The 26,483-nt window shown below is 43.7% G+C and overlaps 1 protein-coding gene across 1 annotated transcript in view; it reads right to left on the minus strand.

The window, feature by feature from the left end:
- LOC125458493 (regulator of G-protein signaling 14-like) overlaps window positions 1-26,483 on the minus strand; it is a 101,174-nt gene that overhangs the window by 9,077 nt on the left and 65,614 nt on the right. The window contains exons 8-12 of the mRNA XM_048543787.2: window positions 24,535-24,650; window positions 16,596-16,787; window positions 13,279-13,355; window positions 6,525-6,651; window positions 5,149-5,242 (exon numbers count right to left, since the gene is read on the minus strand). Of these exons, the coding sequence (XP_048399744.1) occupies window positions 5,149-5,242; window positions 6,525-6,651; window positions 13,279-13,355; window positions 16,596-16,787; window positions 24,535-24,650 (606 nt within the window). The remainder of the gene's footprint in view (window positions 1-5,148; window positions 5,243-6,524; window positions 6,652-13,278; window positions 13,356-16,595; window positions 16,788-24,534; window positions 24,651-26,483) is intronic.

A 26,483-nucleotide genomic window follows, 5' to 3' on the forward strand; every position in this document is an offset into this window, starting at 1 on the left:
CAAGCTCGTGTTTCTACCACAATCAATTCCGTAAGAACTGGAACATCTGAACCATTGAGCTTACCAGCAGCCTAAGGCTTCCTTCAGCTTCACCCTTCATGATTTTATCAAAATGGCCATATTATTTATGGTGTGTTTGCCACCGCTTTATGGGCTAGTTTTCAGTGTATTGTTAAGCCATATCTTTGATTCTCTGATTGGAACCAGGCGGAGCTATTTGAACATTAGATCCTTGATTGGTGTTGCTAACCTGGGCCAATCAGGGAGCCCTGGCTGACAGATATAAACAGGGGATTCCGAATCTCCTCACTTTAGCGACTGACTCTGAGTTGGCTGGTCATAGCCAGTGTACTGTGCGTATGTAAATAAAGGGAGATTTGGAGACAGGATACTGGTCGCTGTGCAGTTGCTTCACTGCCCGTGCAAAGGTAGCTGAATTCAGGCAGGTGGAAAATTGTGCAATTGATTTTAGTGGCATCCATACGGAAGGATTCACAAGCGGATATGAATGCTTACGGATGATTTAGGTCTTTGGGGGTTACTCATAGAACAGATTGATGCTTTTTAATAAACAATTAATCATTTCAATGATGAAGCACGGTCATTCTGTCAGGGTGAGGGCTTCTGCCCGTTGTCCGCTGACATTTGTGAGAGGAGGAGTAGAGGGTTGTAACAAAAGGAACCTGGAGAATCTTACCCTGATGCACATGAGAGGCAAAACTGGGGAGGAGATGGCCTAATGGTATTATCTATGGACTGTTAATCCAGAGACCCAGATAGCATTCTGGAGACCTGGGTTTGAATCCCGCCATGGCAGATGGTGGAATTTGAATTTGATAAATATATCTGGGATTAAGAGTCGAATAAATGGCTGTGAATCCATTGTTGGTTGTTGGGAAAAATAACCATCTGGTTCACTAATGCCCTTTAGGGAAGAAAACTACCATCCTTACCTGGCCTGGGCCTACATGTGACTCCAGACCCACAGCAATGTGATTGACTCTGACTCTTAACTGCCCTCTGGGCAATTAGGGATGGGGCAATAAATGCTGCCTGGCCAGTGACTCACTCATCCCATGAATTAATTTTAAAAAATGTTAATCCAGGTTTTGCTTTAACCTCCATATCCTGGGCTATGTGAGGAACATGATTTAATCTATCTATTAGTAAGCTTTTACTCCTACATTGAAAGTGATGATGCCTGTCACCATTACACTTGAAGAAATAGGAGTGTGTAAAAATAGGTCAGTCGTCCAACATAGATCAAACTCTTCAAGAAATCTTGTCAGGTCGTAATTCAAAAGTTTTTATTTCTCCCAAAACAAAAGCAGATTTATATCTGGTAACTTCTCTTAGCTTTAAGTATTGAAGCAGATTTGATTAGCTGTTCATTTGCAGATAGACTGAATGGATAGTTCACTTTCCTAGCTCCTGCCAAAGTCAGGTAATGAATTACAATGATGTGTGAGAGAAAACAGAAAGTTTATGTTCCAACAGAGCCACTTGGGAAATAAGGAATTAAATCAGAAAATGCTGAAAATCACTCAGTGGGTTTGGCAACATCTGTGAGTGAAACATTCATGTTTCAGGTTTGATGGCCATCCACCAGAATGAGAAAATATTGAAGGTGAAGAGTTATAGAACATAGAACATAACCCTCCTTATCTTTGTAATCTCCTTCAAATCCTACATGCCTGTCTCTAGCACAGTACAGGCCCTTCGGCCCTCGATGTTCTGCCAACCTGTCATACCGATCTGAAGCCTATCTAACCTACACTATTCCATGTACGTCCATATGCTCATCCAATGACGACTTAAATGTACCTAAAGTTGGCGAATCTACAACCGTTGCAGGCAAAGCGTTCCATTCCCTTACTACTCTGAGTAAAGAAACTACCTCTGACATCTGTCCTATATCTTTCACCCTTCAATTTAAAGCTATGCCCCCCATGTTTGCCGTCGTCATCCTAGGAAAAAGGCCCTCCCTGTCCACCCTATCTATTAAGTTATTAAGCTAATGCAAAGCCAGAGACAAAGGAGGAAAAGAACGAAAGCAAAAGGGAATCGCCATTAAAGAGTAATGCAATGGTCTTCAAAATGTGGCCAGCAGATTATTGGTCATGCCACATCATGCCATGGTGCAGGACATTTAAGGGACACCAGAACCTTCACCCCACACTCATGTGACTTCTTGTATCTGTGCGAGTCTGTTCTAAACCAGAGCAATAACAATGTAGATTAATAACTAAGATTTACGTCAGTATTGATTTTATCTCTCGAATATAGATAAAAAAATTATTATTTTCCCGGAAGATGATTATTGTGATGATTTTTTAATTAGAATTTTAATCAGACAAACATGCTGCATGGCACTAATGCTGTGGAGTATTGTAGGTTAGATGGGCTTGAGATCGGTATGACAGGTCGGCACAACATCGAGGGCCGAAGGGCCTGTACTGTGCTGTTATGTTCTATGTAATCTATGTAATCTATAATTTTGTTTCCGGCATGAATGGATAATGCAATTACAATATTTAATACAAATGCACGTATTTATTACATTTAGTCACAGGAGATCAGTGAAATCGTTATTGTTTCCACAAATTTCCATCAACTGTGATAAGTCTTTTTGCAGTGCTAAGTGAATGGGGAACCATGGGATTATTTGGCCTGCACCGTGGGCTGCAGAGGGAGGTGTTTAAGCGCTACGGGAGTTAAGGAAGGAGTGACTGCATGGCAAAAGGAATCAAAAGTGGGATACAAAATGTTGGTACAGTTATCAAAACACCAGGTGGGTACAAAGGGGTTGTGAATGGCTACAAGAGATGAACAGAGGGTGAGGGAGAGTTACAAAATTTGGCCAAATGAAGCAAGCTCCTATAGTCTGGGAATGCAGCAGGAAAAGAAGGGTGCAGACCATTGGCTTGTGCAAAGCGGGCAGAACCTGAAAAGGTTTACTAAAATCACAAGAAAAGCTCTAGCTAAGGTAACAAAGTGCGGGGCTGGATGAACACAGTAGGCCAAGCAGCATCTAAGGAGCACAAAAGCTGACGTTTCGGGCCTAGTCCCTTTTCTGATGAAAGGTCTAGGCCCGAAACGTCAGGTTTTGTGCTCCTAAGATGCTGCTGGGCCTGCTGTGTTCTTCCAGCTCCACACTTTTTGTAATCTTGGATTCTCCAGCATCTGCAGTTTCCATCATCTCTGATCACAAAAGCTCTAGCTGTTAGGCTCCTGGGAGGGGTTAGCCAACTGCTGAGTTGCTGTTCCTAGTATTTACAGCACGTAACTGAGGTAGTAATGTGTACTTACTCTTAGGTTGAACCCATTCTCTCATAAGAGACAATCTTAGATCTAATATAAGTATATATTAAGTAATATAGAATAAACATATTTAAGGTTCAATTTTTTTGAACAGATCTTCATCTAGGATGTCCGCACATGGAATTAGTAGTTCAGATTAATGTCAGACAGAAGAACAGTTGGCAGCAAATCTACCCAAGGTATCAAAGATCAGATCTGACAAGAAGTGCTCACTACGTAACAATAGGGAAACACCCCTACGCCCCACCCAAACCCTGGACTCTGCCTAAACATCAGGCCATAACTTTACACTCTCAATGTTGTTGGTGCAGCTGTCTGGCAGAAGGTGAAACAGAGAAATTAAGCAACTATTTTTCTGTAACATGGCCACACTGGTTTGTATTTCCAAACCACTGTGCAGCCATGTCAATCTTTGCAAAAATAGATTTCATCCTGAATTTGCAGTTCATGATTGAGTCATATGCAAGCTGAATCCATTCTTCACATTGGACATTTTACAACGACACTCACCGAGATCTAAATGGATAAAGGCTCCGGGAAGTGATATTAACAAAAAATGAATCCAACAATTGAAGGTAGAAATCTAAAGCTGCTGCTGAGGAGTGCTGCCTGATCAGAGCTGGCCAGTGAAAGGTCAGCTCTGTGGGAACTGTTATTTACAGTTTTCTGGCTGTTTAACATTTAGAGTTGGTATGTGGTGACTCACACACACAATAAGAAGCAGAATGCAAGTTTCATCAGCCAATGATGAGTCCTCTCTCAGAAAGATATTTACTTAGAATGCATAGCACAACTGCTCTCAGTCTGAACCACTTAATGTTGTAGTATCTTCTAGATTCTTAATATCTGCCTCAATCAATGCCTGTACATACCTGCAAACTAACTTTTTGTGATGCATGTACAATACACCCAAATCTCAATGCAATTTGGTCATGGTGACCAAGTTTCCCAAACGAAACTAGTCCCATTTGCCTGCATTTTGTCCCATATCCTTCCAAACATTTCCTGTTCATGCAACTGTGCAAATGTCTTTTAAATGTTACAACTGGAAATGCATCTACCATTTCCTCTGGCAGTTCTTTACACACACTCACTCACACACTCTCACATACACACACACACACACGCACACACTCATTCACACACTCACACTCATTCACACACACACTCGTATACACACACACACACACACACACACGCGTACACACATACACACCTATACATGTGTGTATATACACACACACAGGCGTTTACACACACACACGCGCGTACACACCAATACACATATATACACACACACATACACGTATACATACACACACATACGCACAGACACGACACCCTCTGTTTGAAAAAGTTGTCTCTCAAGATCCCTTTTAAAACTGCCTCCTCTCACCTTAAATATATGCCCCCGGTCTTGAACTCCCCCACGCTGCGGGAAAGATCTTTGCAATTCACTTTATCAGCGCCTGTCATGATTTTATAAACCTCCTACAAGGTCACCCCTCAACCTCTTATGACCCAGTCTGTGCTGTAGATTTCTACAACTCTACGACCATCATCGCCTCCAAGTCCCCTTCCAAACTACACATCATTCTGCTTATTTGGAACTCTATCGCTGTTCCCTCGCTGTTGCTGGGTCAACATCCTGGATCTCCCTTCATAAAACACCAATGTTGGTGCTCCTACACCTCAAGGACAGCAACAGTTCAAGAGGGGAGCTCATCATTACTTTCTCCACAACACTAAGCACGCCGGCAATGCCTACATCCTGTGCATGAATAAGCCAAAACTGAACCAGGAGAATGATCTCTGCATCATGCGTACCTTGCTCGGGTATTTTTATCTTGTCCAGGATCACTTGTTGATTTTCCAGGCAGGACACAGTGGCATCCAGTTTTAAAGGCTGGGATTCCCCGCTCTGTTTAGACACAGATTAAAGGAAGTAATTCATTTCGGCCATTCTACAGCCTTCCGGTAAAAGCTTTTCTATCAGAGTGTGCGGCCAAACTGTTTTCAGGAACCTGGAATAACCTCAGAGTCTGAGTAAGAGCATTTTGACACTTTAATAGTTTGTTCAAGAGCTGGACCTGGAACAGATCAGGAACTGACTCTTACAGAAGGTAAGGTTATCAACACGTGAGTGATTGACAGCACTAATTTTGATTGTCTGGCTATTGGAGTGGGGTGTTTGGAAACAAATGTCCTATTTCCTACCCCCACCCTGAAATAGACCTTTGGGTTTTAACCTGATCATCACCTTTTCCAGGGGATCACGTGGTTACCCATATGGATAGAAAACATGTGTTCATGACATAACCATGCAGCAAGGTCAGAATAACCCAGACAAACTCGGGATCTGAGCAATGGCCAATGGCAGAACTTGTCAAGTTTCAGTGGCAAAGGGGGAAAAAAATCTAGAATTTCAAAAGGCAACATTGTTTATCGCAGAGGACTCTTAAATTCAAGGCTCACTCAGGAAAACGGCAATGCAATCTCGGTAGATGTTTGAGTGCAAGTTACTTTTAACTCACATGTACAGATCTCCAGGAGGCAAGTGGGATTTGAACTTGCTCTTCTAGCCCAGAGATCGGGGCCAGCAATGGTGGCCTATCCCTAACTGATCTTGAACTCAACAGCTTGCTGAGACCCTTCCAGATGGCAGTGTAGAACTAACCATATCACTATGATTCTATAGGCTAGGTTAGACCAGATAAGGACAGCAGATTTCCTTTTTCCTGAAAGGACAACAATGAGCCACGTGGGTTTTTAGATGACAGTTTTGCTTTCAGTTTTGGATTCATCTGTTAATTGAATTTAATTGTTACCAGATGCTGAGGTACAATTTGAAGTCATATCCCTCATCTATTAATGCAGGCCCCTGGTTTACTCATCCTGTGTCATTACCGCTATTCCACCATCCCTCCCAGCTTTATTTGCCCTCTCAATTGGAAATAAGTGATCACCAGTCAAAGCCAAATTGACCTTAACTAGTATTTATCTCTCAATCATCATCTAAAGTCAACTATCTGATCTTCATTTAATTAATGTTCATGGGATCATAGACCTTTCAACTTGGCTGTCAAGTATCCTACATTACAATGGTCATTACTCTTCAAGACAAATACTTTCGGATATCTGGCAGATCTGCGAAAGGTGCTTTAAAAATGCAAATTCTTTTATTTCTACATGTTAATACCTACAATTTTAGCCTCCACCTCATTGGTACATAAGTTATATTTGATCAGAAATGGATGCAAAGCCTCGGACACGGTTTTGGTGGGTCTAGCGGTCACCCAAAGTTTTCGATTGACTGGAACAAGCTCCAACCTGAAAGGGAATCAAAGTGAGAGAGTACAGATGAGTGAGAGTCAACGCACTACAAATACTCATTTGACATCACTGTTTCATGTTATAGATAACACAGAATGGAGCTGAAGGAACACAGCAGATCAGGCAGCATCAGAGCAGCAGTTTGGAATACAACCTGGACAGCTTTAACCTCCGTAATTGGTTGGCCCTCAAAGGGAATACACGTTGGGGAAGAGGCATTAATGATCCTCTCTCAAGCCAAGTTGCAGGTAACTTGCAGCTCAGCTGGTAGTATCTGTGCTTCTCAGTCGATGGATCGTGAGTTCAAATCCAGCTCCAGTAAGTACATTAATCTAGACTGACATTCTAATGCTGTTAAGGGAGCACTGAGTGCTGGAGGCAGCTTCTCCCCTATCAGACAGGAAAATGAAGTGAGGAGGCAGCTATGCTGTCAGGAGGATATGAGGGGAGAGCCCCATTACTCAATGATAGAATAGCAAGGCAATGCCTAATGTCGTGACCAATGTTATCTTTCAAATAGAGTGAATAGTTCAGGATCCAATGCTTCAGATTCTGTAAAGGCGATCACGTGATAATTATCCTGATTCTCTCCACTTAGGTTGATATCCTAACCGGAACAAAAATTCACCTGTAATTCTACAAGTTTCAAAACTTGCAAGCGGTCAATATATATTTTCATTCATTCTATTCACTACTTCAGTCAACCTTCAAAAACCTCAGACAACAAAATGTGAGGCTGGATGAACACAGCAGGCCCAGCAGCATCTCAGGAGCACAAAAGCTGACGTTTCGGGCCTAGACCCTTCATCAGAGGTTCATCACTTCAAAAACCTCAATCAGGTTTGTCATTATCAAATCTATTCTGATTAGCTGAAGATTTATAAGATGTTCTGTCACTGTATCCTTCATTTAGTTATTTTCCAACACGAGGCACTCAACAAACTGGTTTCCTGTTCATACCTTTCCTTAATAGTGGATGGCATGAGTTGAAAATTGCATTGTGCATTTCGTCTGCTAAAGGTTATCATTCAAGTGTACCAGTGAAAGTCTTGAGGGGAAGGATGAAGAAGTCATCGTTTTACCACATGTAACTCTGACTCTAGGTGCATCTTGCTGAACATTATTGCTTTGTCCTGAGTTGCTCACGGCAAAATGACATACCTACTATTTTTTTAATCCTAGGAAATGCTTTGTGAGTCAAAAAAAAACTTTGGATGGGATAAGACAAGAGCAAATGGCAGATTGCTGGAGGCTGAGGTTGCTCCTATGTTCAGGTTACAGAAAAAAAGTGCTGATGACAGTGCACTCCAGAACTGCATTGTAAAAAGCCTGGGTTCACTCCTATCATTGGAGTGCGATGGAACCTGACAGCAACTCAGCAAAGGGCTTTCCACACATGTTGGAGCCTGTCCTTTCCAGAATGGTGCTGCATCAAGATACTTGTGGGCCTACCTGTAGTGTGGATTTTGCTCACCTGACTGTGATGGGAGGGCTGCAGCTTCCATCTCAGTAAAAAGCAGCTTCCTTGGAATGGCAAGCTGGAAGTCCAGACTGCTGTCATCAGGGCTATAGCTTATAGGGTTTTAAAGGGCTTGTTAAAGGCCATGGCAGCAAGCCTTTGAGGTATTGGCCTGGGAGACTCCCATGGTCCTGTGGAGCACCAACAGGTTGGCCTGTCTCAGGGTGTCAGTTTTATAGATAATGGAGTCCCTGCAGTGTATAAAGAGGCCATTCAGCCCATCAAGTCTGCACCGACAGCCCAAAAAACATACCAGCCAGACCCTACCCCACAGCCCATCACTGTGACCCCTCATTTACCATGGCTTACCCACCTGACCTGCATACCCTGGGACAGTTTACTAGGGCCAGTACACATATTTGGACATCTTTGGACTGTGGAACTGGAACACCTGGACAGTACCCACACGGACACGGGGAGAATTACCCAAGGCTGGGATTGAACCCAGGTTCTTTGCACTGTGAGGCAGCAGTGCTAACTGCTGAGCCACTGTGCTATCCCCCATCTGCTATATGGCCATGCATTTGTATGCGTCAGCCCAGATTACTGCAGCCTATGCCAAGGTGGTACTGTCTGATGCCCAGGACAGGTCCAGTACTAGATCCTCAGCCATCTCCTCCACTGAAAGTCAGGCACACAGCAACAACTAAGTTAACACCTCACACAAACACAATGACATGTCACACAGGCACAGAGAATGCAAGCACCAAGAGAATACAGGAAACTTTTCAGGTTAATTTTGTATGCCATATGTCATGATTCCATTCATAAATTTGGATTGGAATAGTTAATTTGCGTTGCTTCTTTTTGTTAAGCATTATGGTGAAGATAACAGTACAACGCTTAGTGACTGAGGAAAGTTGAGGAATGTGGAACTGTTGGGATCTGAGAATTCAGATTGAGGTTATTGGGATCTCACTTCAAATAAAGCCCAGTTAGAATAGGTTGCAGCTTCTTTGCCCCATCCAATTTCTCCTCTTCACCCTCCTTTGAGAAGCAAGCTCTGCATAGAATCCCAAAAACCCTACAGCGTGGAAACAGGCCATTTCGTCACGACAATTCTCATATGAGCATCGAACCCAGGCTCAGTCAGCACTCCCCCCTCCCTGCACTTCCTATGGCTAATCCAACCAAACCCACACATCCCTGAACACTACAGGCAATTTCGCCTGGCCAATGCACCAAACCTGCACATCTTTGGACTGCAGGAAGAAACCGGAGCACCCAGAGGAAACCTACACAGACACAGGGAGAACGTGCAAGCTTCACACAGACAGTCACCTGAGGCTGGAATTGGACTCAGGTCCCTGGTGCTGTGGGGCAGCAGTGCTAACCACTGAGCTACCATGCTGTCTTAAGTTATAGTTCAATCATAGGCAGCCAGCAGAATTTAATCAGGAAAAGCTGAAGGAGGAGACAATCACTTCGGTGGAGCTTCTGTAAATGCTCAGTGACAGATGAAGACTACACAATGCCACACAGCACAAGCTGAGGATGTCCCTCACCCCCTCCCAGTGCCAAGGAGTGGTGGGCAGACCAAAGTCAATTTGATGTGGGCACCAACATGAGATATGTTTAATGGTGGTGGGGAAGATAGTTAGTTCAGCGGGTTAAGTTTGAATAAAGTTTGCGGTGGTATTGGTGATAATGGGAAATGCATATGCTGGAGAATCCAAGACAAGAAAGTGTGGAGCTGGATGAACGTCTCAGGAGCACAAAAGCTGACGTTTCGGGCCTAGACCCTTCATCAGAGAGGGGGATGGGGAGAGGGTTCTGGAATAAATAGGGAGAGAGGGGGAGGCGGACCGAAGATGGAGAGAAAAAGAAGATAGGTGGAGAGGAGAGTATAGGTGGGGAGGTAAGGAGGGGATAGGTCAGTCCAGGGAAGACGGACAGGTCAAGGAGGTGGGATGAGGTTAGTAGGTAGGAAATGGATGTGCGGCTTGGGGTGGGAGGAAGGGATGGGTGAGAGGAAGAACAGGTTAGGGAAGCAGAGACAGGCTGGGATGGTTTTGGGATGCAGTGGGCGGAGGGGAATAGCTGGGCTGGTTGTGTGGTGCAGAGGGGGGAGGGGACGAACTGGGCTGGTTTTGGGATGCGGTGGGGGAAGGGGAGATTTTGAAACTGGTGAAGTCCACATTGATACCATATGGCTGCAGGGTTCCCAAGCGGAATATGAGTTGCTGTTCCTGCAACCTTCAGGTGGCATCATTGTGGCACTGCAGGAGGCCCATGATTGACATGTCATCTAAAGAATGGGAGGGGGAGTTGAAATGGTTCGCGACTGGGAGGTGCAGTTCTTTATTGCGACCCAAGCGGAGGTGTTCTGCAAAGCGGTCCCCAAGCCTCCGCTTGGTTTCCCCAATGTAGAGGAAGCCACACCGGGTACAATGGATGCAGTATACCACATTGGCAGATGTGCAGGTGAACCTCTGCTTAATATGGAAAGCCATCGTGGGGCCTGGGATAGGGGTGAGGGAGGAGGTGTGGGGGCAAGTGTAGCATTTCCTGTGGTTGCAGGGGAAGGTGCCGGGTGTGGTGGGGTTGGAGGGCAGTGTGGAGCGAACAAGGGAGTCACGGAAAGAGTGGTCTCTCCGGAAAGCAGACAAGGGTGGGGATGGAAAAATGTCTTGGTTGGTGGGGTCGGATTGTAGATGGCGGAAGTGTCAGAGGATGATGTGTTGTATCCGGAGGTTGGTGGGGCAGTGTGTGAGAACAAGGGGGATCCTCTTTGGGCGGTTGTGGCGGGGGCAGGGTGTGAGGGATGTGTTGCGGGAAATGCGGGAGACGCGGTCAAGGGCGTTTTCGACCACCGTCGGGGGAAAGTTGCGGTCATTGAAGAACTTGGACATCTGGGATGTGCAGGAGTGGAATGCCTCATTGTGGGAGCAGATGCGGTGGAGGCGGAGGAATTGGGAATAGGGGATGGAATTTTTGCAGGAGGGTGGGTGGGAGGAGGTGTATTCTAGGTAGTTGTGGGAGTTGGTGGGCTTGAAATGGACAATCAAGCCCACCGACTCCCACAGCTACCTAGAATACACCTCCTCCCACCCACCATCCTGCAAAAATTCCATCCCTATTCCCAATTCCTCCGCTTCCACCGCATCTGCTCCCACGATGAGGCATTCCACTCCCGCACATTCCAGATGTCCAAGTTCTTCAAGGACTGCAACTTTCCCCCCAAGGTGGTCGAGAACGCCCTTGACCGTGTCTCCCGCATTTCTTGTAGCACATCCCTCACACCCCGCCCCCGCCACAACCGCCCAAAGAGGATCCTCCTCATTCTCACACACTGCCCCACCAACCTCCGGATACAACGCATCATCCTCCGACACTTCCGCCATCTACAATCCGACCCCACCAACCAAGGCATTTTTCCATCCCCACCCTTGTCTGCTTTCCGGAGAGACCACTCTCTCCGTGACTCCCTTGTTCGCTCCACACTGCCCTCCAACCCCACCACACCCGGCACCTTCCCCTGCAACCGCAGGAAATGCTACACTTGCCCCCACACCTCCTCCCTCACCCCATCCCAGGCCCCAAGATGACTTTCCATATTAAGCAGAGTTCACCTGCACATCTGCCAATGTGGTATAATGTATCCATTTGTACCCGGTGTGGCTTCCTCTACATTGGGGAAACCAAGCGGAGGCTTGGGGATCGCTTTGCAGAACACCTCCGCTCGGTTCGCAATAAACAACTACACCTCCCAGTCGCGAACCATTTCAACTCCCCCTCCCATTCTTTAGATGACATGTCCATCATGGGCCTCCTTCTGTGCCACAATGATGCTACCTGAAGGTTGCGGGAACAGCAACTCATATTCCGCTTGGGAACCCTGCAGCCCAATGGTATCAATGTGGACTTCACCAGCTTCAAAACCTCCCCTTCCCCCACCGCATCCCAAAACCAGCCCAGTTTGCCCCCTCCCCCCACTGCACCACACAACCAGCCCAGCTCTTCCCCTCAACCCACTGCAACCCAAAACCAGCCCAGCCTGTCTCTGCCTTCCTAACCTGTTCTTCCTCTTACCCATCCCTTCCTCCCACCCCAAGCCGCACCTCCATTTCCTACCTTCTAACCTCATCCCACCTCCTTGACCTGTCCGTTCTCCCTGGACTGACCTATCCCCTCCCTACCTCCCCACCTATACTCTCCTCTCCACCTATCTTCTTTCCTCTCCATCTTCGGTCTGCCTCCCCCTCTCTCCCTATTTATTCCAGAACCCTCACCCCATCCCCCTCTCTGGTGAGGAGTCTAGGCCGAAACGTCAGCTTTTGTGCTTCTGAGGTGCTGCTTGGCCTGCTGTGTTAATCCAGCTTCACACTTTATTATCTTGCGGCGGTATTCCCCTGGTGTTCTCATTTATGAAGAAGGGTCTAGACCCGAAACATTAGCTTTCCTGCTCCTCTGATGCTGCCTGGCCTGCTGTGTTTATCCAGCTCTGCACCTTTGTTATCTCAGATTCTCCAGCATCTGCAGCTCCTACTATTTCTGGGTGGTATTGTACTGTTATTTGATTTACACTGCACAAAATGCAGTTCAAATGATGTTCTTGGCTCTGGCAAACTAACTAGAGCGGCCTTCTGGGCTCAAAATTTCCCAATGCATGGTGATTATTTTTAGATTATCTATGCTTTGTGAATTGCCCTACGCCCTGGAATATTGCCAGACCACTCTCTGTTAGATCCTGTGGCTGTGATTTTGCTACTTTGAGGTTTCCAAAATGTTGACAAGTGATGCGAAAACTCAGAAGAGGCACCTTTTCAGTGTATTAAGATAGCATTGGTGGGTTACTCTGCTCAACTCTTGATCAGCCCTATGATCAAGATGGTACACTGGCTCAAAATCTGCCTGCCCTGCATATTTTGTGTGGAAGTTAGGTGTGTGCACACTCACACTTAATTTTCAGCGTGCATTAAAATTGTAAATACATGAGCCACATTTATAGAACCTTAAAGATATAGGTAGCATCCAAAACTCAAACTCAGGAATTACTAAACAGAACTTGATCTCCAAAAATCTCTCCAGACTTTTCACTGGCTGGATCACAGAAAGCCTATCAGCACCGTTTGATATTAGTCAACTAACAATGTGGCACTTACTCAAACAGGATTTTCTTTTCCACTCGAAGCTCCCGGTCACACAGGATCATACTATCCTGATCCAGAGCAAGGGGCTTCTGAAATACCAAGTAAAATCAGGCAATAAATAACATGTTGTTGTGTTGTATGCTACAGCAATTAACACATGCTCAGCACGGGGAGATATTATCGTACTAACTTCAGCAGCAGGGAGGGCAATGTAGCAAAATGATCAGATCTGGTATCATGGGAAATTTCACAAGTTGGAGTGGCCTATATTTGGGGCTCCCTCGCTTTCTCAGTTAGTTTCATAGAGTGCTGATCAGCAGGGAGCACAAAGCGAAAATGTACATGGATAAAACTCTTTGTTACGTTGACCTGTGGCGAGTCAGCCTAATCTTACTATTGGAAAAAGAATTCCACCATCTACTGTGGCAGGATTTGAACGTGTGTCCCAAGAACATTAGCAGAGCTTCCTGGGTGAATAGCCTAGCGCTCATTCCGCTAGGCCATCAACTCCCCACCAACGCTGCTCTTGGTTGAGTTAAACTGCCTCAAAAGAGGCAGGGGTTAGTCATGTGACAATGTTCGCTGGTTTATCCAGGCTAGGAATGATGGGAGAGGGCTAATTGCTGGAGTTTTCAGACCTATTGCTATCCAATGGATTGACTGTAGTAGAGAATAGAAAACAGGGTGGGAACAAGTCGCAGTCAGCTATACTTATTCATATTCATTGTTTTGCAGATAGAAGGGTCAAGACCAGCTGTTGAGTCGTAAACTCGGGATCCTTAAACCGATTAATTTGGACACAGATTTATTTCCACATCATTTACAGCACCAGTGGGTGTAATCAAGCCCCAGAAAATTCATTTTAAGCTTCTTTTGTCCTGTTTAAATTTTGCTGACCCAGTCATCTGGAAGAGTAATCTTTGTTAGGCATTAATGAGTGAGTCTTTACTCAGAACACTGAGCAGTGGTAGGATGGCAACAGAGATTCTGAACAGATCAGAAGCAACAACAACCATTACTTATTTAACATCACTAACATTATAAAACCTCCTTAGGTGCTGCACAAGTGTATTATAAATCAGGGAATGGTTCCAAGGCAGTATTAAGTCAGATGGTGAAATGGGTGATCAGAAAGGTGTGTTTTAAGGAGTGTTTTAAAAGAGGGAAGTGAGATGGAGAGGCAGCAGTTTTTGGAAGCCATTTAGGCCAAAATGTTGGAAGGGATTACCTGATGAAGGTATTCTAACGGGGAAAAAATGCTTGACAGGAAAGAATCAGGAACCAAAGATATTATGAAGTGTCCAATATCTGAATGTGCCCCTCTCCTGGTACTCCACAACAGAATGATGCAAAGGTCTAAGGAAACCTTAATCTTGGGCCTTGAACCTTATCCCCACCAGGCTGGTGTATCAAGTGGAGCCACAGAGGGAAGAAAGAAGCTAAGTTAGTCATTTCTAGCACCCTTGCTTTCAGGTCAGTGATCGGAGGTTGAAATGACCAAGACGCTAGGGAAGGAGCATGAGGGGGTGTGAGAATTCGGGGACCTCAGATCGGAAGGCAAAGGGATACTAGAAGTAGCACAAATGGAGTCAAAAATAGAAATTGCTGGAAAAGCTCAGCCAGTCTAGCAGCATTTGTGGAGAAAAATCAGTTGACATTTCAGGTCGAGTCACCCCTTTCTCAGAACTCAGAACAGATGGACAAATGGTTTTCATAGCTGTACTGAGTAGAAGAATGTTTTATTCTTGAACAGAACTTGAGGGGTTTTAAAATCTTTGAATTGGCTTCACAATAATATTTATATAAGTGAGATTCTCCAACTGCAAACCCCCAATAACACCCCTGCACCACCCCCCTCCCCCGGACACCTAAAACCTCTCTGGATCCTAGACATTTTGCTTCTCAAAGGCTGTGAATGCTGATAGGAGTTAATTGAAACTTTGAAAACTGAGCCTGAGAGATTTTTGCCTCACAGTACAGATCATGATAGTACAGCTTTGAGTGACTGAAAGACCTTGGGTTGTTTGCATTGTTAGATTTCTCTGTGATACACACCTACATAATGAATGAAACTCTTTTGTGAAGTTTAGGACCAAGAACAGACAGCAATGGATTAAAGTCTTATGAAACTTAGTTTAACAAAACAAAAGTGCTTTGTGGCGATTAAGCGCTCTTGACTTCACTAAGACACTTCTGAAAAAAACGTTAAAACTGCTTTTACTTCCTACAGTACTGCAAATGGTGTTTGTAACTTCCCCTTCCCTAATGTCTGTTAGCATTCACTTCAATATGAAGTGAAAACATTGTGTTAAACCAAAACAAAACTCAAATCAGAATAATACCTGGAATTATGTGGAATTTACCACGTAAAAACTAACCACTAAACCCAAATGCTTTGTACTGTCTTTTTCATGTTTCACATAAGCCACCTCCAATTTATCCTATCTAATCTGATCAGCATATCCTTCAAATCATTTCTCTCTCATATATTTACCTAATTTACCTTTAATACATCTTTGATATTCACCTCAAATGCTGTGTAGAAGGATGGGTTCTGCATTCTGACTACTCGGTGTAGAGAGGGTTAGGGTTAGTGCTACGACTTCTGACTGAAATATATGTGAGAAGTTGGTGACTGAATGCAAAAAATAATTTGGGGCCAGATTTTCTGAGGAGTGACAATCTTAGGTAAATGGCGACCACAGTCCCCATTAACAACTGCTCACCCTCCCAGCCTGATCGTTAGCAACTCCTTTATCTGTCCAACTGTCTTTCTCTCTCTTTGGGTTCTAGCCTATCATTTACTCCCTGCCCCAACCACCTCCCTATTTTCTGCATATAAACAGACGTTTTTCCAGCCACCATCAGTTTCTGAGGAAGTGTCACCGGACCCGAAACGTTAACTCTGTTTTCTCCTCCACCAATGCAGCCAGACCTGCTGAGCTTTTCCAGAAACTTTGTTTTTGTTAGGTAAATGGCCCTTCCGTTCTGCAAGAAAAAGGGGCTCCTCACCTTAGAGAGGAAATTCTGCTCAGAGCTCCCTGAGAAACACAGAGCCTTAGGTTCTGACAGCTCTCTCATAGCATGTGACAGTCAGAGGTGGGGGCAAATAACTTTCTCTTTTCGCAGCCGGTAGCTGTCATACTCTAAAAGTTAAAGGTACTTATAGCTGCAGTAGCAACTGCTGATGTTAGGGTGCTGAGAGGCTAGGTGCTAGAATGTGTAGGGGGTAGACTTCCTGTTGAGTATATTGTCAGCTAAGGGGGATTGGGTCAGGTCCAGCAGCCTGAGGCCATCAGTAAATTGTGAGATGCTAAACACCAACGTACCTTGTCACTTCCAGCCAGGTAGGTACTAGTGGCTGCCAGAGGAATTCCGTGCCTTTCACAAACTCCAGACAGCAAGTCCCGGATAGTCAAGCCAGGTCGAACCATTACTAAAGAGGCAGTTTTGTCAGGCAGGTAAATGCAGCAGTATTTAACTTTCTTCTCATTTTCTATCTCCGGGCTTGGTTTTTCATACTGTAACCAAGAGCAACATTTGTGTTAAACAACATCACGGTGAACCACAGTTTGAAAACCCTTCAACGCAACGTCAGAGATCATAACTGTTTTCAGGGTCCCTTCCCCTCTAAAAGCCTTTATCCTCGGATGGTGATGGCTAACACGAGGGGGCATAGCTTTAAATTGAGGGGTGATAGATATAGGATAGATGTCAGATGTAGGTTCTTTACTCAGAGAGTAAAAAAGGCGTGGGCTGAAGGGCCCGTACTGAGCTGTAATGTTCTATGTTCTAAAACCTCCTTTAGCTCTACGAACCTCTAACACAGAATCTTCTGCAGCATCGACTGTCTTCACTCCACCAGTTGTAGTACTGCTCCTCAACCTCTTGTCTGCACAATTGAATCAGATGCAGTTCCTGAATTAAGATCTATATGATTGAAGGTAAGAAACAGGAAGGCAGTGGTGCCCTTGTTGAGTATTCATTGCAGACCTCCGTATATGGAAAGAAAATAGAAGAAGATATTTGTAGGCAGATTATGGGAATCTGTAAGGAAAGTAGGGTTGTGATAGTTGCCACTTCAAAGACCCTAGGGTACAGCATGAAAGGGGAGATATTTCTACAATGTGTGCAGCAGAACATTCTGGAGTAGTACATTTCCAGTCCTACCAGGGAGGAAGCTCTGCTGCATCTGGTCCGAGGAAGTAAGTTGTGCCAATTGGAGAACATTAGAGTGGGGGAGCATTTGGAAAATAATGATCATAGCATTGCATTTGAGAAATAATGAGCATAACATAATAAGAAATAATATTCAGGTGGAATAGGATTTTTTAAAAAATCAATCAATGTTTATGATCCCAAACTAGAAAAGTACAGAATGTAGGTGTTTAAAAGCTGACTTGAAGTACTTTGATTAGAAATGCATTTTGGTATATCAAACAATGGATGAAAAATGGGAGAATTTCAAAAGAGAAATGAATATGGTGCATGCTAGGTACACACCCATGAGAAATAAATACAGGTATACTAAGCTAGAGTCCCCGGATGACTAAGCATATTGATGAGAAAATAAGGAAGAAAAAGGAGGCATATGAAGCATACGCAAATAATGATCGTAACAGAAATCAGGGAAAGTTTCTCAAAAGCAGGTGAGAGCCCAAGGATGGTGTAAGAAAGACTAAGAAGAAGCAAGAAGAAAGGATGGCAAAACAAATACTAAAATGTTCTTCAAACATATTGTCAGTAAATAATTAGTGAAGGACAGAGTGGGGTCCATTAGAAACAAGCAGGGTAAGCTGCTCATTGAAGCAAAAGGTCGGTCAGATACTAAATGAATACTTTGCTACTGTATTTGACAGATTAGAAAATGGTGGCAATGATATAGTTGATGTGGGTGTCGCACAACTGAACAGGACAGTAATATATAAAGAAGAGGTGCTAAAAAGGCTAGAGAAGTCACCAGACCCAGATGGAATGCATGAAAGATTGCTGAGCAATGTGGCGGAACAATCTGCAAAACCATTGTCAGAAATTTTCCAGAAGAAATCCTGGGGGACTGGAGGACTGCAAATGTGACACTGTTGATTGAGAAGGGGGAAAGGATAACCCAGGAAAATTCAGGCCTATCAGCTTCGCATCAATAGTGGGAAAACTGATGGAAGACATAATACAGGAGAATACTCTGGGAGAAAAATACATGCATACTTGATGGTCTGCATGGATTAGTCAAGGGCAGGTGATGTCTGACAAATATAATTGAATTCTCTGACCAGGTGACACAGGCAATAGATGAGCGTATGCTGTCAATGTTGTACATTTGAACATTTAGAATGCCCTTGACACTGTGCTGCCTGGCAGGTTAGTTAGCAAATTAGAAATGTTCGGGATTGATCGGTCCTTTGCAGCATTAATTAGGGTTTGGCTAAAAGGTAGGAAATTGTGGGTAGGTGTAAGGGGGTATTTCCCAGATCGGAGATAAATTGGAAATGGTGCTCCCAGGGATCAGGCTTGGGACTCTGGCTTTTTCTGATTTGTGTGAACGATTTTGTGATGGGTGTTGAAGGCAAAATCTCTAGATTTGCGGACGATATGAAGCTCGAGAGAATAGGGAATTGTGAGCATGACACAGGGAAATTCAGAGGAGCATTGACACATTGGTCCAATGGGCAGATGCCTGGCAGATGAATTTCAATACAGAGAAATGTGAGGCAATGCATTTTGTTAGAAGAAACATGGAGAGACAATATGGGGTCAATGATACAACTTTGAGCGGACTAAAGGAGCAGAGGGACCTTGGTGTTCACAGGCATATTTCTCCGAAGGTGGCCAGGTAGGTAGAAAATTTTGTTGAGAAGGCTTGCAGGATCATTGAGAATAAATTTGATAGGATAAAGAAGGATGCTCTGTTTCTGTAGTTGGCATGTCAGTAACCACGGGTCACAATTTCAAGACTGTCAGCAAGAGAGCTAGGAGTCAGGTGAGAAGAAACTGTTTCACTCAGAAAGCATTTGGAATGAGTTGCCTTGGAGAGTGACTGAGGTGGACTCCGCAGGAGGCTTCAAAAGAGAGTTAGATATTTATTTGAAAATGATGATTTCAGAGGGCTATGGAGAAAAGGCTGGACAATGGGACTAGCTGGGTAGCTCTTTCAGGAACTGGTACAGATAATATGTGTTGAATGGCCTACTTCTGTACTGCAAACTGCTATGATTCAATTACATTGCATGTCCCAAAGACAGATCTACCTCCACCAGGAAGGTAAGCTTGCTGATTAATTGCCAACACTGTCAGCAGAGGACTGAAGATTGAGGTACTAAATGTGTGAATCAGTGGTGGGCATGTTTAGAAGCATTACCAAAAAGATCTAACTGACTCTTAATTAGCCGCAGAAAGTAGTCAGGGAGCTGACCCCCAGTGGAGGGAGCAACAGGCTTCAAAAGCCTCTCTCAAGTGCCAGATGGTAAGAACTGCCAATGCTGGAGTCTGAGATAACACAGTGTGGAGCTGGATGAACACAGAAGGCCAGGCAGCATCAGAGGAGCAGGAAAGCAGACGTTTCAGGTCAGGACCCTTCTTTGTGAATGCATTTTCCTCATCTTTGTGACTAGAGAATGGATGTATGCCACTGAATAATGCGTCAGCGGCAGATGCTGGCTTCTCTGCATCCCTAATCATTCATATTGATAGGTTTTATGATTGTTTGACTATTTTTGAATACAGTTTCAAAATAAGGGTTCCCTCCTTTAAGACGGTGGTGAGCAGGGAAACCCTCATTCAGAGGGTGATTAGACCTTTGAATACACCAACCCAGACAGGAGCGGAGGGTGGGCTCGCTGTACATCTTGAGAACGGAGTTAGACAGATTTATAGGGACCGGCAGAAGTGAAAAGTTGTGACTGTCACAAGATTGGAGCTTTTTTTTATTTGTTGGTGGAACATGGGCATTGTTGGCTACACCCATTGAGGGTGATGCTGGCATACTGATGTTGCTTCTACACAGGAGCCTTTGTGAATTAATACAGAGCATCTCATAGATGGTATACCCTGCTGAATGCTTGCATTGATGGCAAAGGCACTTAATATTGAAGGTGGTGGATGTGTTGCCAGTCAAGCAGGCCCCTTTATCCTGAAATGATGTGACGTGTCTTGAGTGTTATTCAAACTTCCTGCATCCAGGCCAGTGGGGCGTATCCAATCACATTCCTGGCTTGCATCTTATAGATGACTGGGGAGCCAAGAGGTGAGTTACCCGCCAAAGGATTTCCAGCCTCTGACCTGCTCTTGTAGCCATTGCATTTGTGTAACAAGTCTAGTTCAGCTTCTGGACAATGGTAACCCCAAGATGTTGGCTGGGAGGAGGGATTCGAAATACAGCGATGATACTGCAATCAAACATTAAGAGATAATGGCTAGATTCTCTCTTGTTGGCGATATGTTACAAAGTCGGGTAGAGTGTTTGTTTTCTGTAAATTGATAAGAGAGAAGAGTACTTGGTCCCTTTAAAAGATGGTGTGTCTTTTTAGGCTGGGAAATTAAAAATTGCCCGCAGGCAGCAGCAGATGCACAGAGTTCTTGAAATTGAAACATTATTTCAAAAGGCTACACTGTCAGCAGGAAAAGCAGCATTTTTACACAGACAACAAGTATTTGAATATAGCCAATTAATTTAAACCAGGCCCTAAATACCAAAACCCAATTAAATTAAAAGAAATTTATTGTTTTGATAACCTAGGACCAATCCTATTGTAAGAAATTAATAAGTCACCAAAGGTATAAAAAAAGAGGATATTTGAAAATCAGTCTGAGATTCAACTGTCATCTGCCAAGAGAACGGCTCTCAGTTATAAAAGAAAGAATCACTGGCTCTTACAGAATTCTCTAAGCTCTCAGAAAACCATTATCTAAACTAAAGGTACAGCGGCACTCTTAATTAATATTCCCGGCACATGAATTCAATGGAGAAAGGTGTTTCTAACTGAGGATCGGCAGAGAGGATGTGGAGCATTCTGGAAGATGTATCCTGGCTGTAATTTTGAGAGACTAAGTTTTAATTTTATTTTTTCTTATTACTTTGTTTTATATAAGTGGGACATGTATTTATTGGAACAGCATACCATTAGCTCTGTGTTTAATTGGGAATAGTTAGTAGTGAAGGGTGAATTGTTCGGTTTATTAGTATTTCTGTTAATTTGCTCACTGTTACAGTTAGGTAAATAAATGGTTGGTTGTTGATTACAAAATGAATTTCAGGGATTTCTTTCATTTAACCATTCCTTTATAACAGATTACGGGAAATGAGAGGTAGGTAAGACCACTTTTCACACTTCCTTTAACAGATTATGAGGGGAGGTGAGCTTCTCTGGGTCTTTGTTGACGGGGTTGGGGGCGGTTGACCATTCCCTTGTAACAGATGGCACTTGTGTGGTGTGAATGTTACTGCTAAAAGCAATGATCACAAATGAGATTTGCCTATCTGCACTGAACACTATCACTAGCTTTATCACTAGTTCCTTTCTCATAAGGTCACAAAATAGACATGGATTAAAAGAAAGTTCAGTTCATTTCATTTCACACAATCTCCCCACTACAGCATCGATTGGATCAAACTGATTGAAAAGCTTTTGCTTTCACTATCTCACCAATCTATTTCATGTACTGACTACACTTTTTGATGGAAGAGGTGTACCCACTCTTAGGTAAATTCAAATGAAGAAACATGCTGGAAAGGGTGGCTCATCAAAAAGCTGTGTATATTCGATATTGTTTAATATAGATTGTCATCCAGTCAAGACAGCATTTCAAAACGTTTAGTATATTGTGGATAACTTGTCCAGAAATTGATACTTCAAACCCTAAGGCCAGACACTGAACACCAACACTTTATTTAATTCTGGCAAGTACCACAGCCAAGGGCCTTGTCTGAAAAGCACATGTGCATTACTTTCCAGCTGCTGTCACTGAATGCTGATCAAGTGGATGCGTCTGAGCTTTCTCTTCCTGCTTTAGCTGTAACATTGTTCATCTCAGTTGGGGCAAAGTCCACAGAAACAAAGGAGGGGATCCGTGGTCTTTCTGTTCGCTATCTCTAATGAGCATATTAATTAGCATGACAAACAAATCCGGAGGTAACATGAGTTAGAGCCAACTAGATGCAATGACATGAAGGCTGTGAAGTGAGATGGGCCAAATGGCTTTCTTTATCTACATCCATTTTGGTTCCTGCGGTGCACTTTTTAAGGGAAAGGAAGTAGTGATGAAGTTAGAGAGTGAATTGTGGTCAGTACAGAAAAGTAAATCTGACTTGTGGGGTTAAAATTGTTTCAGAGTTAGTAAGAACTGCAGACACTGGAGAATCTGAGACAACAAGGTTTCGTCGGAGGCTCACTGATGATGTTACCTAGAATGGTGACGAAACATCTGAAAACTAACCTTCCAGCTCAGCGAGCAAACTCACATCCAGTATTTTAAGAGTTTTGACATACTAAAAATGCTTGTCCAATAACAAGTTAGTTAGGTAGCCACTATTGTTTGCAAAATTTTGCTGATCATATTGACAAATTAATGGTGATTATTGATAAAAATATCAGAAACTTAGAAGATAGGGGCTGGAGGAGGCCATTCAGTCCTTTGAGCTTGCTGTGCCATTCACTATGATCATCCAACTCAATAGTTTGTTCCTGCTTTGCCCCCATATCCTTTAATCTCTCTAACCCAAGCGCTGTATCTAACTCCTTCCTGTAATTATACAATGCTTTGGCCTCAACTGCTTTTTGTGTTGGTGAATTTTACAAGCTGAAAAAGGGTGACGAAATTTCTCAGCCCGGTCCCGCATGGTTTTTCCTGCATCCTTAGACTGTGAGAGACAGTAGGAACTGCCGATACTGGAGAATCTGAGATAACAAGGTGCAGAGCTGGATGAACACAGCAGGCCAAGCAGCATCAGAGGAACTGGAAAGCTGACGTTTTGGGTCGGGAACCTCCTTCAGACCCTTTTCTGAAGAAGGGTCCCGACCCGAAATGTTAACTTTCCTGCTCGTCAGATGCCACTTGGCCTGCTGTTTTCATCCAGCTCTGCACCTTGTTATCCTTAGACTTTGACCTTCATTCCAGATGTCCTTGCCAACAGGAACATCCTTTCTGCATCTACCATGATAGAATTTTGTCGGTTTCTGTGGGATTCCCCTTATTCCCCTGAACTCCAGTGGATACAATCCTAATCGATTTAGGCTCTCCTCATTGTTCAGACCCCTCCATCCCAGGAATCAGTCTGGTAAACCTTCGCTGCACTCTCTCTGCAGCAAGAGCATACTCCCTTACAAAATCACACACGATATTCCAGATTGTGGTTTCACCAAGGCCCTGTACAACTTACAGCAAGACATCCCAACTCCTGTACTTGAATCCCCTTGCTATACCATTTGCCAACATACCATTTGCCTTCTTTATCTCCCGTTGCACTTGTGTGCCTACATTCAGCGACTGGTGTGCAAGCATATCCAGATCTTGCAGCATCTGTGGAGGAGTAAACAGAGTTAACGTCTTGGGACCGGTGAACCTTCCTCAGAACTCTGAGGAAGGGTCACCGTACCCGAAACATTAACTCTGTTTTCTCCTTCACAGATGCTGCCAGACCTGCTGAGTTTTTCCAGCTGCTTTGCTTTTGTTCCTGATATACAGCATCCACAGTTCTTTTGGCTCTGACACCCAGATCTTGTTGCACATTCCCCACAATCAATTTGTAGCCATTCAGATAATAATTTACCTTCCTGTTTTTGCTACCAAAGCAAATAACCTCACATTTGTCCACATTATATCTCATGCACCATGCATTTGCTTACTCCCTCAGCTTGCTCATAGACAAAGCAATCTGAACAATGAGCTGCATCTCTCCTTAAAGGATTATTCTCTTTAAAACCTATGTCTTTTGAAACTTCCTATGTTCTGACCCACTCAAATGACAGAAGACAATGTTGCATGCACTTTACTAGAGTTGCCACTGCTGAGTCTCAGCCACGGAAATTCAGAGATGACAAGGGGTTTGCTAAGTCAGGGCTGTATGCAACAAATTGGTTGTGAGGCTCAACTCAAATCAGTAGCACCTCCTCATGTAGCTGGTGGTTGCACTCCTGCTCAGATGTACGAGACTCTCCAGTCCAAATGGCTCATATTGCTGGTTGAACCCAAAGTGCCAGCTCCCCCACTAATTCCTCATGTGCACACATTGAATGGGTGCCCTCCATCATGGACATTTTGCTCCCTGTGTCATACCTCTGTTCTGGCTTGGAGAGAACTGAGGAAACCCAGTTCCACGCTGGCTGTTGAATACACAGACCCCTGCGACTCACGGCGAGACAAGAAGAGGCCATTGCTGTCTGAAAAATCCACTGCAAACAAAAAAGGGAATTGTTAATCATGTTGTAAAACCTTCCAAAATAACCCAGCTCAAAACCATCAGTAAACTTTCTTGGTAGCTAATAGTTAAAGCCATGATCTACATTGGCTTTAAGCTTCATAGCCCATACGATGAATGTGACCTTGGTCTGCAACAAACCAGCTCACGTCCTTGAAGATGTAGAGGTGCTGGTGGTGGACAAGGGTGAACAAGGTCAGAAGTCACACAACCAGGTTATACTCCAATAGGTTCATTTGAAAACACAAGCTTTTGGAACTTCATTCCTTTTTTAGGTGTTAATGAGAGAGGTCGTATCAGATACAGAATTTATAAATGAAATATCAAAGGGACACACCCCTGATGATGCTGTTAGATCTTTAATCAGTTAGAAGGTTTTACTTGAATAATATGTAAATGTAAATCTCTGAATGTTTTACGAGTCACTGTCCTGAGAAAACTAAAGGCTTTATCAGTGTAAAGAAGAGATGACATTTTATATCGGACAATGCATATAAGGTATGAGGCCTTGTTTAGAAATTGTTACTATACATAGTAATCAATTAAAACCTTCTAACTAATTAAAGATTTAACAGTATCTTAGGTTTGCTTAGTAAATCCTCATCAGTGGTATGACCCTTTGATCTTACATTTATAAATTCTGTGCCTGATATTACCTCTCTTACTAACACCTGAAGGAGGAGTGAGCTTCCAAAAGCTTGCGTTTTCAAATAAGCCTGTTGGAGTATTACCTGGTATTGTGTGATTTCTGACTTCATCCTCTAGGACAGCATTGTTCCTGGGGAGCCCCTAGTAGACTGAATGGGTGAGAACAGCATCCCACTTGACTTTGGCTCACACCACATTTAAGATTAGGGTGCATTTTCAATCCATAACCTTCTGGCTTTGTGGAATGAGAAATGGCCAACACTGTAATGACTGGGGGCCAAGTTGAGGACTCAGAAGCTTATTTGCTCTTCTAAATATTTATAGCATTCAGAATGCGAAAACCACAAAGGAATAAGAATTAAACACATAAAAGCTGCAAAACACCTCACAGTGAAATGCACTGGGAGACAACACAACACAGAAACAAAAAGCTGGAAATCTGAAATAAAAGCACAAATTGTTGGAAATGTTCAGCATGGAGAGGAAATAAAATGGTTTTCTCATCATGGTTATGGCCTGTTGAGTCTTTTCAGCATTTTCTGTTTAAATGACAGGGCAGATGAGGAAACAATGCTTCAGCCCTCCCTGGCTTTGGGGGAGGGGGGTGGGTTAGTGGTCTAGTACTGGGGAACATAGTCTCAGAATTAGAGCTAAGCCACTTAGAACCAATATGAAGAGCGATTTCTTCAGTCTAAAGATGATGATCCTCTGGAATTCTCAATCCCAGAGGAGGCTGTGGAATCTCTGTTAATGAGCATGTTCAAGATTGAGATGATAAATTTCTGCTTAGAGGGATGTTTGGATAATGTGGAAAATTAGCATTAGCATTCATGGTCAGCCATGATCCAGACTGGCAAAGCAAGCTTGAGGGGTTGAGTGGTGTATTCCTGCTCCCATGTTCCTTTGTTAGGACACATTAGTTTCTGTAACTTGTTAGCTTCCCAACATTCATTGTAAGGCAAACCTGGGTCAGGTATCAAGGACAGTTAGTGCCAATGCAACTGTATCTCAATACAGAGCTTCCATGCAGAGAGTGGATAAAGGAGATATAAAATTGGAAGAACAAACATATATAGTGATCATGGCTGATCATTGTCATCAATGCTATTTTCCAAACTATCCCCATATCCCTGTAACTGAAAATCAGAAGTTCATGTTC

Source organism: Stegostoma tigrinum, chromosome 13 (genome assembly GCF_030684315.1).
Source record: "Stegostoma tigrinum isolate sSteTig4 chromosome 13, sSteTig4.hap1, whole genome shotgun sequence".
In the NCBI taxonomy this organism is placed as follows: domain Eukaryota; kingdom Metazoa; phylum Chordata; class Chondrichthyes; order Orectolobiformes; family Stegostomatidae; genus Stegostoma; species Stegostoma tigrinum.